The sequence below is a fragment of the Oncorhynchus tshawytscha genome, linkage group LG26 (genome assembly GCF_018296145.1).
Source record: "Oncorhynchus tshawytscha isolate Ot180627B linkage group LG26, Otsh_v2.0, whole genome shotgun sequence".
NCBI lineage: Eukaryota > Metazoa > Chordata > Actinopteri > Salmoniformes > Salmonidae > Oncorhynchus > Oncorhynchus tshawytscha.
The window spans coordinates 7,963,127-7,976,750 of record NC_056454.1 but is presented as its reverse complement, the minus strand read 5'-3'; the positions used below and the strand labels follow the sequence as shown (position 1 = coordinate 7,976,750).

Below are 13,624 nucleotides of genomic sequence, written 5' to 3'. Positions count from 1 at the left end.
GCGAAGGTCGAGAGTCATGCGTCCTCTGAAACACAACCCAGCCAAGCCGCAATGCTTCTTGACACAATGCACGCTTAACCCGGAAGCCAGCCGCGCCAATGTGTCGGAGGAAACACCGTACACCTGGCAACCATGTCAGCGGGCACTGCGCCCGGCCTGCCACAGGAGTTACTAGTGCGCAATGGGACAAGAACATCCCTGCCGCCCAAACCCTCCCCTAACCCGGACGACGCTGGGCCAATTGTGCGCCACTCCATGGGTCTCCAGGTCGGGGCTGGCTGAGACAGAGCCTGGACTCAAAACAGGATCTCTAGTGGCAAAGCTAGCACTGTGATGCCTTAGATGACTGATTCACTCAGAAGTCTTGTGTGTAGATTTCCGAGGAGTTTTTTTTATTTAATCAATTTTAGAACAAGGTTGTAACGTAACAAAATGTGGAAAAAGGAAAGGTCTGAATACTTTCCTAAGGCACTTTATATATATAGTGGGGAGAACAAGTATTTGATACACTGCTGATTTTGCAGGTTTTCCTACTTACAAAGCATGTAGAGGTCTGTAAGTTTTATCATAGGTACACTTCAACTGTGAGAGACGGAATCTAAAACAAAAATCCAGAAAGTCACATCGTAAATTCCACTCGCCGTGTTTGGAGGAAGAAGGATGAGTACAACCCCAAGACACCATCCCAACCATGAAGCAGGGAGGTGGAAACATAATTTTTTGGGGATGCTTTTCTGCAAAGGGGACAGGATGACTGCACCATATTGAGGGGAGGATGGATGGGGCCATGTATCGCGAGATCTTGGCCAACAACCTCCTTCCCTCAGTAAGAGCATTGAGCATTTACAATAACCTTTAACCTCAACACAGATTCACATGAATGTCTAAGTTACGGGCATGTAACTCTGGTCAGAATTCTGTTAGTATATGTTATGGACAGTTAATGTGGTGGACAGTTAATGAGATGAAAGGCTTGCTCTAATTCATTTGGTTAGAAGTAAAATCTCATGGCATAACCATGTTAAGAAGCACCAGGGTTACCTTCAGCTCAGTCAAGAGACTGAGCTTCAGCTCTGTCCCCTTTGCAGAAAAGCATCCCCCAAAAATTATGTTTCCACCTGCATGCTTCACGGTTGGGATGGTGTCTTGGGGTTGTACTCATCCTTCTTCTTCCTCCAAACACGGCGAGTGGAGTTTAGGCCAAAAAGCTCTATTTTTGTCTCATCAGACCACATGACCTTCTCCCATTCCTCCTCTGGATCATTCCGATGGTCATTAGCAAACTTCAGATGGGCCTGGACATGCGCTGGCTTGAGCAGGGGGACCTTGCGTGCGCTGCAGGATTTTAATCCATGACGGCGTAGTGTGTTACTAATGGTTTACTTTGAGACTGTGGTCCCAGCTCTCTTCAGGTCATTGACCAGGTCCTGCTGTGTAGTTCTGGGCTGATCCCTCACCTTCCTCATGATCACTGATGCCCCACAAGGTGAGATCTTGCATGGAGCCCCAGACCGAGGGTGATTGACCGTCATCTTGAACTTCTTCCATTTTCTAATAATTGCGCCAACAGTTGTTGCCTTCTCACCAAGCTGCTTGCCTATTGTCCTGTAGCCCATCCCAGCCTTGTGCAGGTCTACAATTTTATCCCTGATGTCCTTACACAGCTCTCTGGTCTGTGAGAGCCGTAATTCTTACTGGTTGGTAGGTGATCAAATACTTATGTCATGCAATAAAATGCAAATTAATTACTTAAAAAGTCATACAATGTGATTTGTTTTAGATTCCGTCTCTCACAGTTAAAGTGTACCTATGATAAAAAATAATAGACCTCTACATGCTTTGTAAGTAGGAAAACCTGCAAAATCGGCAGTGTATCAAATACTTGTTTTCCCCACTGTTTATATTTTTTTGCCCAGTGGACTTGGGGGGCCAAATAAAACCACCCAAATTCGGCCCGCAGACAGTTGGGGAACCCTGCAGTACAGCTTGGCTTGACATGACTCGGTTATGAATTAACCAATATAAGTTGAGTCGGTTGTTCCATTTCTATTCAATAGAAAATATAGCCCTTTAATATGGGTCTCCCAAGTGGCGCAGCGGTCTACGGCACTGCATCTCAGTGCTACAGGCATCACTACAGACCCTGGTTCAACTCCAGGCTGTATCACAACCGGATGCGATTGGGAGTCCCATAGGGTGGCACACAATTGGCCCAGCATCGTCCGGGATAGGATTTGGCCGGGGTAGGCCGTCATTGTAAATAGGAATTTGTTCTTAACTGACATACCTAGTTAAATAAACAAATAAATATAGCTATCATGACAAATCTGATGTCATCATGACACAAAGCACCCTGAGAGATTGCCTGAGTTTGTAACATTAGTTTTTGATGGGATTTTTTGGCAGAGTGAATTACTCTCACTACAGTTGTGTTGAAACATGTTGTCTTCTACCTGAATACTTAAAATTCAAGAGGGCAGCAATTGCCATGGTAACTGCCTCATTAAAGAAGCCTCTTCAAAAATGGAGAGGAAGATGGAGAGACAATCAGCCCGTTGTAATGGAGGAGAGGAGGAAAGGAGCACACTCAACCCACACTAGCTCGCTCCTGGCCAGTCTCTGAGCAGGAGAAGAGGTCTCATCCCTTAGAACTCCCATGCTTAAATCTCATTAGATTCAGACCCTGTATAACTACACTCTATACTTTATGGATGTTTCTGTAAGGAAACTACAGGAATTCCTAGTCCTTAACAGACCGTATCAAGGATTACAGCTTGGAGTAAACCAAGTGAACTGTGTGTCTGTGAGAGATAGAGAGAGAAATACACACTCACCTCATCCAGACAACGTTCATACTGCTTCCTCTGGTTGTCGTTCTCCATCGTCAAGGCAGAGTTCTCCACCTGTAATAGCAAACACCTCCAGATAAACTGAATATGTACACAAAAAACACCTTCACATGTGTCCATATTCTAAATATAAATCTGTGAACAATTCCAGTCTTCCAGATAAAGATACCACGTGTATACAACGTATACACATTGTCTCTTGACTGAGCTGAAGGTAACCCTGGTGCTTCTTAACATGGTCATGCCATGAGATTTGACTTCTAACCAAATGAATTAGAGCAAGCCTTTCATCTCATTAACTGTCCACCACATTAACTGTCCATAACATATACTAACAGAATTCTGACCAGAGTTACATGCCCGTAACTTAGACATTCATGTGAATCTGTGTTGAGGTTAAAGGTAAAGCACCCTCATCTCCGTGTTCCTGCTATTGAATCTGACTACTCCAAGGTCTGTGCAATTCCTCCAGCTCATCTCTATTAAAACATGCCAGCGTCGTCTGGGTTAGGGGAGGGTTTGGCTGGCAGGGATATTCTTGTCCCATCTCGCTCTAGTGACTCCTGTGGCGGGCCCGTGCGCAATGCACGCTGACACGGTCTCCAGGTGTACGTTGTTTCCTCCGACACATTGGTGCGGCTGGGCTTCCGGTTTAAGCGGGCATGGAGTCAAAAAGCAGTGCTGCTCGGCTGGGTTGTGTTTCGGAGGACGCACGGCTCTCGACCTTCACCTCTCGAGTCCGTACGGGAGTTGCAGCGATGGAACAAGATTGCAACTACCAATTGGATACCAAGAAATTGTGTTAACAAAATGAAAATAATAGGAAAGACAAAGAAAAGAAGAGAGCAATTTTTAAATAACCCTTGACACAATGCTGTAAGTTCAAATGGCTCATTGCTGGCTTTTGGCTGGTGATCCAGGTTGTTTAGTTCTCCAGATGTGTTCATATGACCTACTGTGTGGAGTTATTGCCTAGCACTGGTTCTGGAATGGTGAACGTCTGAGCAACACTCATTTAAAAAGAGTGGCAATATAAATCACAACAGTGTCTGAAAAGAAGGCAAAGTGCTTCTGAGGAGAAAGAGATCGTAGGACACTGATAGATCATAGGACACTGATTCAGAGGTGTTGGGTTATATGCAGATGACACATTTCATTTGAATGCAATCAGTTGTGCAACTGACTAGGTACCCCTTTCCCTTCACTTGGAGTTAAAAAGGCCAACGAAGTCATAGAGCCTATAAGACTATCCCATTTTAAAGGTCACGGAAATCCAAGTTATGAGCTTGAACTTTAAGAGGTAGGTGCCTTATAAGATATTGGCTTGATGGGGCCTCAATCTGCTATTGATGTAATATCACTTCACCTTTCCAAATGAGTCTTATTGATTTACAAGCTGTACTCATTTGCCGATCATTCCACTACTTTCTGGCGTTATCCAGGCCTTCCATTTTGATTGACATGCAGTTAACACAGTTTCAACCCAGATATCTGTCTCACTCCTTTGACTCCTCAGCAAGCAAATGTGAAACAAATTACTTTTTGGTTGAGGTTGTGAAGAGAATCATATGAGAGGGTTCTCCAGACAGTGAGCACAGTGGGCTGGATCTGTGTTCATTTGTTTATTGACTCACTTTCATATGCAGCAAATTGTTCATTGCATATTACACATGCTCTCAAGTGTGCCTTCACGGCTGGAAAACTAGGAAAGTAGTTTGAAATGAAATGGAAAAACATGTCAGGTCAATGAGTTTCAGTCTAAAAGTGTATTTACATGTAGAATTTAAAGGGATAGCATCCACCATGAAAATATGAGTCTGAAAGTCTGAAAATATCCAATAGGGTCTACAGAGGCAGACAAGTTAATCAATGTAATTCAAGAAGCCAGTTTATCTAATGGCATTACTAAAGAAGTCAAGGTCATGATTGCATGCTAAATGGAATTTGGATATCGTCCTCCTGAGATGTCCTCAATTCCAGATGAATTCCATTATAATAAAATGAAAACTATGAAGGCTATTGCTGAGTTAGATGACAACGTTTGCATTAATCCAGTCTAATTCATTGATGGATATAATAGTTCATTACTCCTGCTGATCATCAATATATCTGATTGGGGTATAGTCCTAAATCACAGTCACACGGGGTGGGGCACATTTATGAAATCCTTTCTGTATGAACTGGTAAAGCAAAGGTAGACCATTTTTTTAAAAATGGTACTATTTATCCTAAAAGTACGTGTTTTATGTAGTGCATGAATCTCTATCTTTTCCTGGTTCAAAAAAAGACTGGTAAATTTGTATTAGTCAGAGCATCACTATTCCACATGAATGTATTTCAGGAAAAAAACAGATCACTATTGCTGATCTGGGGTCTGCAGACAGATGGTAAGTTCTATTAGCTTTTTGTAGAGCAGGTGTGATTGAGGAATACTATCACAGGATCATGTGCATGGAATCATTTCTGGGTAACAATTAAGTACCATACTATGATTGTTTTCAATTAAAATTGTCATAAATAATTTAAAAAACATCTTATCAAAGAGCAATTTCTCAAGCAATTTTGCTAAGACTGTCTGGGAGTGTTTTCAGGTTTGGAACTCACTTTCTTATTGGTCTATTAGCCAATTTAATCAAGTGTTTCTGCTTGGTGGGAGAGAAAGCATCCAAGATTGTCCGTCCCTGACCTACATACAAGTAACATCGTTGTGACTGGCACTGTATTTACTTTTCATTTATGCTTAAATCATGATCTTAATGATATAATACAAATGAAGCATGTGCCAATGTGAGTGAGCTTCAAATTCCTGACCAACTTCGATTATAACCAAGTATATGGTATTACAGCAAAAAAATAAACCATGGTAAATCACCCTATGAAGTAATTATTATCCATAATTGAGGATGGAGAGAGGTACTAAGTGGAGAAGAGACCCTACCGTGCCTGAGCTTACCTCCAGGGCCCGTAGTCGCTCTAGAAGGGGCTTGGCCTCGTGGGAGTCCTCCTCATGTCCCCTACTGCTGCATCCTGGAGAGTTGGGCCTCCTATCTATCAAAGGGGGTGTTGGGCCCTCCAGACTGTTCTGCTGTTTCCACATCTCCTCCAGGAGTTTGTTCTAAAGCATTGAAAGAGGGGTTGGAGAGAAACACAGAGCTGTTGAAACAGTTGCATTGCCTATTGGAACTAACGGGGTATGTGCCTCGTCAATTTTCTCCAACCTACAAGATACACAGTATTAATGGAAAGATCTTGAATTTGGCCATCATTTGTGGATTTTATTTAATCATGTACAGTAGGTGAACAGCTATTCTGTATTAGACTTCCAATTCATTGTATTTTGACTCCTTCCAAGAAAATCAATCACAGGATTTGTTTGATGTTATATTTATATTCTGTAGCTGCCTCTTCACAATTATAGTTAGTTTGATAGCCACCACTAATACTGTAGGTTACTTCTTATTTTTCTGGCTGCTCATTTGACTGGTTTTCCACCTGAACTCATATGGGTGTCTTTGGTTGACCCCCCAATATTTATTGATTGAACCATAGAGATAATTCATCCCAATTTTTCTAACATTATGAAAAATGGGACCCTAGATGTTACAAAAACATCAACATTTACGAAGGTCTCCTTCCTTGCATCAATCCATGAAGTCTGGTGAACTGCTGTTTAAAAATGCATTGTGAATTATGAGGCTTATTTGCATTTGTAATACGCTTCGTTGGTTTCTATGTCAAGCACTTTGACCCTCGCTACCTACACCAATCAATTGCATCTCACAAGTGCTAAAGGTGAGGACTAATCGAAAAGATAGAGGCGTGTGGGTGCATAGTGTGCTGTCTAGTCTTCAAAACGTCATGGCCTCAAATCGATTTAGTGTTCATCACATTGCAACTTTCTCAGAACCAAGCACCTCCAGGCAAGCATAGTTGGCTCATAATGACTTGCAGTGTAGTAATGAAATGCAGTGTAGTCTTGTGTGGTTCAGTTGGTAGGGCATGGTGCTTGCACCGGCAGGGTGATGGGTTCGTTTCCCACAGGGGAACCGTATGAAAAAGTATAACAATGCTTGCATTCAGTACTGTAAGTTGCTCTGCATAAGAGTGTCTGCTAAAATGTATAATGTCAATGTTTTACATAATCGTGCACTATAATGGAACCATTTTCTCATTAATCCTGATTAAGATATGTTACATGTACTTAAAACCTGAATATTTGCTGAAGACCTCACATTGGGTTAATCTTACACAGATGTGTAAAATGTCACCGCATTGTATTTTAATGGACCTGGCCTTTTGAACCAGCACTCCCCAGGTATTTAACTTCTTTGGGACTGTGGTTAGCATACTCACCTTGGGGCCAGGTGACCAAGGTACAAATACCACCAGTGGTGGTACTTACTCCTGGTGGTAGCTGCATTCGTGTCAGAATGGATGACTGTACTAAGATGCTGTATGACAGTTGTCAGGAGATTTGATAGCATCTAACCTAAGGGTTGCCACTCTTCCCTCTATCTCTTCTGCATGCCCTGTCACCATGCTACTGTGTACAGTACAACATTTCAGGGGATTGCCAATGATTGGACATATATTTTTTATGGATTGTTCACAGCCTTTAATCTAACACTGTTTATAAAGGAACCTGTAGGATGATTTATCAAGGGTTGCATACTTGCATAATAAAATATTTTGTTTATTTAATAAAATAAACAGAAATCAAGTAAGAACAAATATGGTCAATGTTCTACCTTGTAGGCTTTCATAAGGTCCAGTGGATCCACGCTGGGGCCCTCCAGTGTATCCTGGTTCTGCAGCAGGCTCCTCACAGTCTCCTCCATACTGCAGCAACACCGAGCATTGGGACCAATCAGAACATAGACCATGCAATAAACAAGCCTGGAGGGCATGCAACAGAAAATGGTTGTACAATAATAGTGAAGACATCAAAACTATGAAATAACACATATGGAATCATGTAGGGAAAAAAAGGATGTAAATAAAATAAAAAAATATTTGAGATTCTTCATGATTCTTGATGACAGCTTTGCACACTCTTGTTATTCTCTCAATCACCTTCATGAGAAATGCTTTTTTAACAGTTTTGAAGGTGTTCCCACATTTGCTGAGCACTTGTTGGTTTATTTTCCTTCACTCTGCGGTCTAACTCATCTCAAACCATCTTGGGTTGAGGTCGGGTGAATGTGGATGCCAGGTCATCTGATGCAGCACTCCATCACTTTCCTTCTTGGTCAAATAGCCCTTACACAGCCTGGAGGTGTTTTTTGGGTCATTGTCCTGTTGAAAAACAAATGATAGTCCTACTAAGTGCAAACCAGGTGGGATGGTGTTTCACTGCAGAATGCTGTGGTAGCCATTCTGGTTAAGTGTGCCTTGAATTCTAAATAAATCACAGACGGTGTCACCAGCAAAGCACGCCCACACATCACACCTCCATGCTTCACGGTGGGAACCACACATGCAGAGATAATCAGTTCACCTACTCTGCATCTCACAAAGACAAGGCAGCTGGAACAAAAAATCTCACATTTGGACTCATGAGACGAAAGGTCAGATTTCCACCAGTCTAATGTCCATTGCTTGTGTTTCTTGGCACAAGCAAGTCGTCTATTCATATTGGTGTCCTTTAGTAGTGGTTTCTTTGCAGCAATTTGACCATGAAGGCCTGATTTTAAGCAGTCTCCTCTGAACAGTTGATGTGTCTGTTACTTGAACTCGGTGAAGCATTTATTTGGGCTGCAATCTGAGGTGCAGTTAACTCTAATGAATGTATTCTCTGCAGCAGAGGTAGCTCTGGATCTTCCTTCCCTGTGGCGGTCCTCATGAGAGCCAGTTTTATAATAGCGCTTGATGGTTTTTGCGACTGTTCTTGAAATGTTCTGCATTGACTGACCTGTCTTACGGTAATAATTATTTTTCTCTTTGCTTATTTGAGCTGTTCTTGCCATAATTTGGACTTGGATTTTTACCAAATAGGGCTATCTTCTGTCTACCAGCCCTACGTTGTCACAACACAACTGATTGGCTGAAACGCATTAAGAAGGAAAGAAATTACACAAATTAACTTTTAAGAAGGCACACTTGTTAATTGAAATGCATTCCAGGTGACTACCTCATGAAGCTGGTTGGGAGAATGACTACTTTGAAAAATCTCAAATCTCAAATATATTTTGATTTGTTTAACCCTTTTTTGGTTACGACATGATTCCATGTGTTATTTCATATCTTGATGTCTTCACTATTATTCTACAATGTAGAAAATATAAATAAAATAAAGAAAGACTATTGATGAGTAGGTGTGTCCAAACTTTTGACTGGTACTGTATATATATATCATTTATTTGTATTTACACTACCAATCAAAAGTAGGTCGCTTAGAAATGTCCTTGTGTTTTAAAGAAAAGCACATTTTTTGTCCATTAAAATAACATAAAATTGATCATAAATACAGTGTTGTTAATTACTATTGCAGCTGGAAACGGCACATTTTTTATGGAATATCTACGTAGGCGTACAGAGGCCCATTATCAGCAACAATCACTCTTGTGTTCAATGGGACGTTGTTTTAGCAAATCCAAGTTTATCATTTTAAAAAGCTAATCGATCATTTGGAAAACCCTTTTGCAATTATGTTAGCACAGCTGAAAACTGTAGTCCTGACTAAAGAAGCAATAAAACTGTCCTTTAGACTAGTTGAGTATCTGGAGCATCAGCATGTGTGGGTTCATTACAGGTTCAAAATGTCCAGAAACAAATAACTTTCTTCTGAAACGCATCAGTCTATTCTTGTTCTGAGAAATTAAGGCTATTCCATGTGAGAAATTGCCAAGAAACTGAAGATCTTGTACATTGTACAACACTGTGTACTACTCCCTTCACAGAACAGCACAAACTGGCCCTAACCAGAATATAAAGTGGAGTGGGAGGCCCTGGTGCACAACTGAGCAAGAGGACAAGTACATTAGAGTGTCTAGTTTGAGAAACAGACACCTCACAAGTCCTCACAAATTAAGATGGGCAAAAGAACACAGACACTGGACAGAGGAAGATCGGGAAAAAGTGTTATGGACAGAAAAATCTAAGTTTGAGGTGTTCGGATCACAAAGAAGAACATTCGTGCTGGAGCAGTGCTTGACTCCATCTGTCAAGCATGGTGGAGACAATGTGATGGTCTGGAGGGGTTTTGGTGGTGGTAAAGTGGGAGATTTGAACAGGGTAAAAGGGATTTTGAAGAAGGGAGGCTATCACTCCATTTTGCAATGCCATGCCATACACTGTGGATGGCGCTTAATTGAAGCCAATTTCCTCCAACAACAGGACAAGGACCCAAAGCACAGCTCCAAACAATGCAAGAACTATTTAGGGAAGAAGCCGTCAGCTGGCCAGCACAGTCACCGGATCTCAACCCTATTGAGCTGTTGTGGGAGCAGCTTGACAGTATGGTACGTAAGAAGTGCATATCAAGCAAATCCAATTGGTGGGAGGTGCTTCAGGAAGCATGGGGTGAAACCTCTTCAGATTACCTCAACAAATTGACAACTAGAATGCCAAAGGCCTGCAAGGCTGGAATTACTGCAAATTGAGGATTATTTGAGTAAAGCAAAGTTTGAAGGACACAATTATTATTTCAATTAAAAATAATTATTTATAACGTTGTCAACGTCTTGACTATATTTCCTATTAATTTTGCAACTTATTTCATGTATGTTTACTTGGATAATAAAGACATTTCTAAGTGACCCCAAACTTTTGAATTGTAGTGTATATTCTTTAAACATTGTTTGGACTAAGGTGACCCAAAGAAAGGCTTAGGCGGCCTACCCAATGATTGCAATGGCAGAAACATCCCTGTAGTTTATCAATAGAGGGAGAAATGCATAATAGCACAAGTCATGAGGCTGATATTGGATGCGTTTCAGATCGACACCCAGGATAGTGTGTCAACCAACACAACAAAGTAACACTTTATTCTAAGGGACACATAAGGCATGACTATTTCCCAGCTGACTTAGCCATCATATAAAAATTATGAATGCTTAGTGTAACCACATTATCAAAACCTCCTAACTAACAACAAGTAGCCTACAAAGGGGCCATCAGTCGCCCATTGTATCCATGCTTTAAATTTCTCTACTGGTGAATGCTTTGCCCATCAGTTAGTAACCTTTGCAAACAACCATCATGCTAGCTGACATTTGCACTCTTACTCCTCAGTAAACTGGCAGATCCTTGTTTACTGATTTATAATTGCTTTCCCTTAGAGCAATGGATGTTTGAGAGACACTGACCGCGTTTCCTATAACGCTGTACTCAGTGACATTTTGCCCAGTCATTTCCATAGCAACCCTTCTCTGCTTAATGCATGTGGCACGGATATTAGTCCAACCCAGCTAACTGTGACCAGGCCTTTGACAGTCTTGCTAGGCAACACTTTCAGAGAGGGTCTTGGATATTGGAAATTAACACTGTCACTGACCTGAAACCCATGATGAAAAGGAGGAGTGAGGCCACTAACAGTATGCTTGACTAGGAGGAAATTACAAACAAATTACATGAATTTTAGCTAGAAAGAAATGAAGGATTGAAATAAATAAAACAATAAAGGAAAGTAACAAAATTCATTAATGCAACAATGCTACACAGTTGTAGTTTCATAGTACTTTATCCCAATAGATACATTTAATTCAATGTATTTATTAGAGAAAAGTATTAAGAACAACAGATTCACTGTGTGATATTTTGTGGTTACATAAGCATAGAAATTGCTGAGCTGTATCAAAGGTTTGCATAATACTGTACTATACTAAAATAATTTTCACACTGCTCTCCCTCATTGATTTCTTACCATGATGTTTAGCCATAACCTCTTCTCAACCCTGCTGAGGGAGCCCCTCTTCTCAAAGCTTGTCTGACCATCATACTGGACACTCCATCCCCCCTTTCCCTGCTCTTCATTCACTTGTCACACTGACTGACCTTGACACTCGGGCTAACCTATGGCAGCCTGGTGCTTTGTGTCACAAAGTTTCACATCACTGTTTCATTCACAGATATCACTGTTTCAATCAATGTATTCCATACCAGTCTCACTACATCTCAGCTATGTCTCATTCAGAATATCATTCATATCCCCATCTCAGTGCTATTCCATTTATCACAGCGTTTTAGTTTTTTTAGTTTTTTGGGGTGGATCAGCTTTAATAGTGCAAATAGATTGTAGCTTCTATCAATGTAATTGTCTGCATTATTTCCAATCCCACATATATATTTTTTTATAAATATACTGTACCAGTCAAAAGTTTGGACACACCCACTCCTTCAAGGGTTTTTCTTTATTTTTACTATTTTCTACATAGTAGAATAATAGTGAAGAAACAGCAAAACTATGAAATAACACATGGAATCTTGTAGTTACCAAAAAAGTGTTAAACAATTCCAAATATATTTTATATTGGAGATGCTCCAAAGTAGCCACCCTTTGCCTTGATGACAGCTTTGCACACTCTTGGGATTCTCCCAACCAGCTTCATGAGGTAGTCACCTGGAATGCATTTCAATTAACAGGTGTGCCTTCTTAAAAGTTAATTTGCAAAATTTCTTTCCTTCTTAATGTGTTTGAGCCAATCAGACGTGTTGTGACAAGGTAGGGGTGGTATACAGAAGATAGCCCTATTTGGTGAAAGTCCAAGTCCATATTATGGCAAGAACAGCTCAAATAAGAGAAACGACAGTCCATCATTACATGAAGGTCAGTCAATCAGGAACATTTCAAGAATTTTGAAAGTTTCTTCAAGTGTAGTTGCAAAAACCATCAAGCGCTATGATGAAACTGGCTCTCATGAGGACCGCCACAGGAAAGGAAGACCCAGAGTTTAAGTTCATTAGAGTTACCAGCCTCAGAAATTGCAGCCCAAATAAATGCTTCACAGAGATCAATTAACATACACATCTCAACATCAACTGTTCAGAGACGGCGTAAATCAGACCTTCATGGTCGAATTGCTGCAAAGAAGCCACTACTGAAGGACACCAATAAGAAAAATAAACTTGCTTGCACCAAGAAATACGAGCAATGGGCATTAGACCGGTGGAAATCTGACCTTTCGTCTGATGAGTTCAAATTTGAGATTTTTGGTTCCAACCGCCGTGTCTTTGTGAGACGCAGAGAAAGTATTCATTGATCTGGCCAAGGCTTTCGACTCTGTCAATCACCACATCCTCATCGGCAGACTCGACAGCCTTGGTTTCTCAAATGATTGCCTCGCCTGGTTCACCAACTACTTCTCTGATAGAGTTCAGTGTGTCAAATCGGAGGGTCTGCTGTCCGGACCTCTGGCAGTCTCTATGGGGGTGCCACAGGGTTCAATTCTTGGACCGACTCTCTTCTCTGTATACATCAATGAGGTCGCTCTTGCTGCTGGTGAGTCTCTGATCCACCTCTACGCAGACGACACCATTCTGTATACTTCTGGCCCTTCTTTGGACACTGTGTTAACAACCCTCCAGGCAAGCTTCAATGCCATACAACTCTCCTTCCGTGGCCTCCAATTGCTCTTAAATACAAGTAAAACTAAATGCATGCTCTTCAACCGATCGCTACCTGCACCTGCCCGCCTGTCCAACATCACTACTCTGGACGGCTCTGACTTAGAATACGTGGACAACTACAAATACTTAGGTGTCTGGTTAGACTGTAAACTCTCCTTCCAGACCCATATCAAACATCTCCAATCCAAAGTTAAATCTAGAATTGGCTT

General features: G+C 41.3%; 1 protein-coding gene across 5 annotated transcripts in view; it reads right to left on the bottom strand.

The window, feature by feature from the left end:
- The window catches only part of LOC112225102 (nck-associated protein 5), a 95,757-nt gene that overhangs the window by 66,191 nt on the left and 15,942 nt on the right, over positions 1-13,624 (bottom strand). For 4 of the 5 annotated variants that reach the window (XM_042306807.1, XM_042306808.1, XM_024388742.2 and 1 more), the window contains exons 3-5: positions 7,598-7,688; positions 5,803-5,964; positions 2,835-2,903 (exon numbers count right to left, since the gene is read on the bottom strand). In XM_042306807.1, coding sequence (XP_042162741.1) covers positions 2,835-2,903; positions 5,803-5,964; positions 7,598-7,688 — 322 coding nt within the window. Of the gene's footprint in view, positions 1-2,834; positions 2,904-5,802; positions 5,965-7,597; positions 7,689-7,922; positions 8,016-13,624 lie in introns of those variants that run through there. The other variant, XM_042306809.1, reaches the window with a different exon arrangement.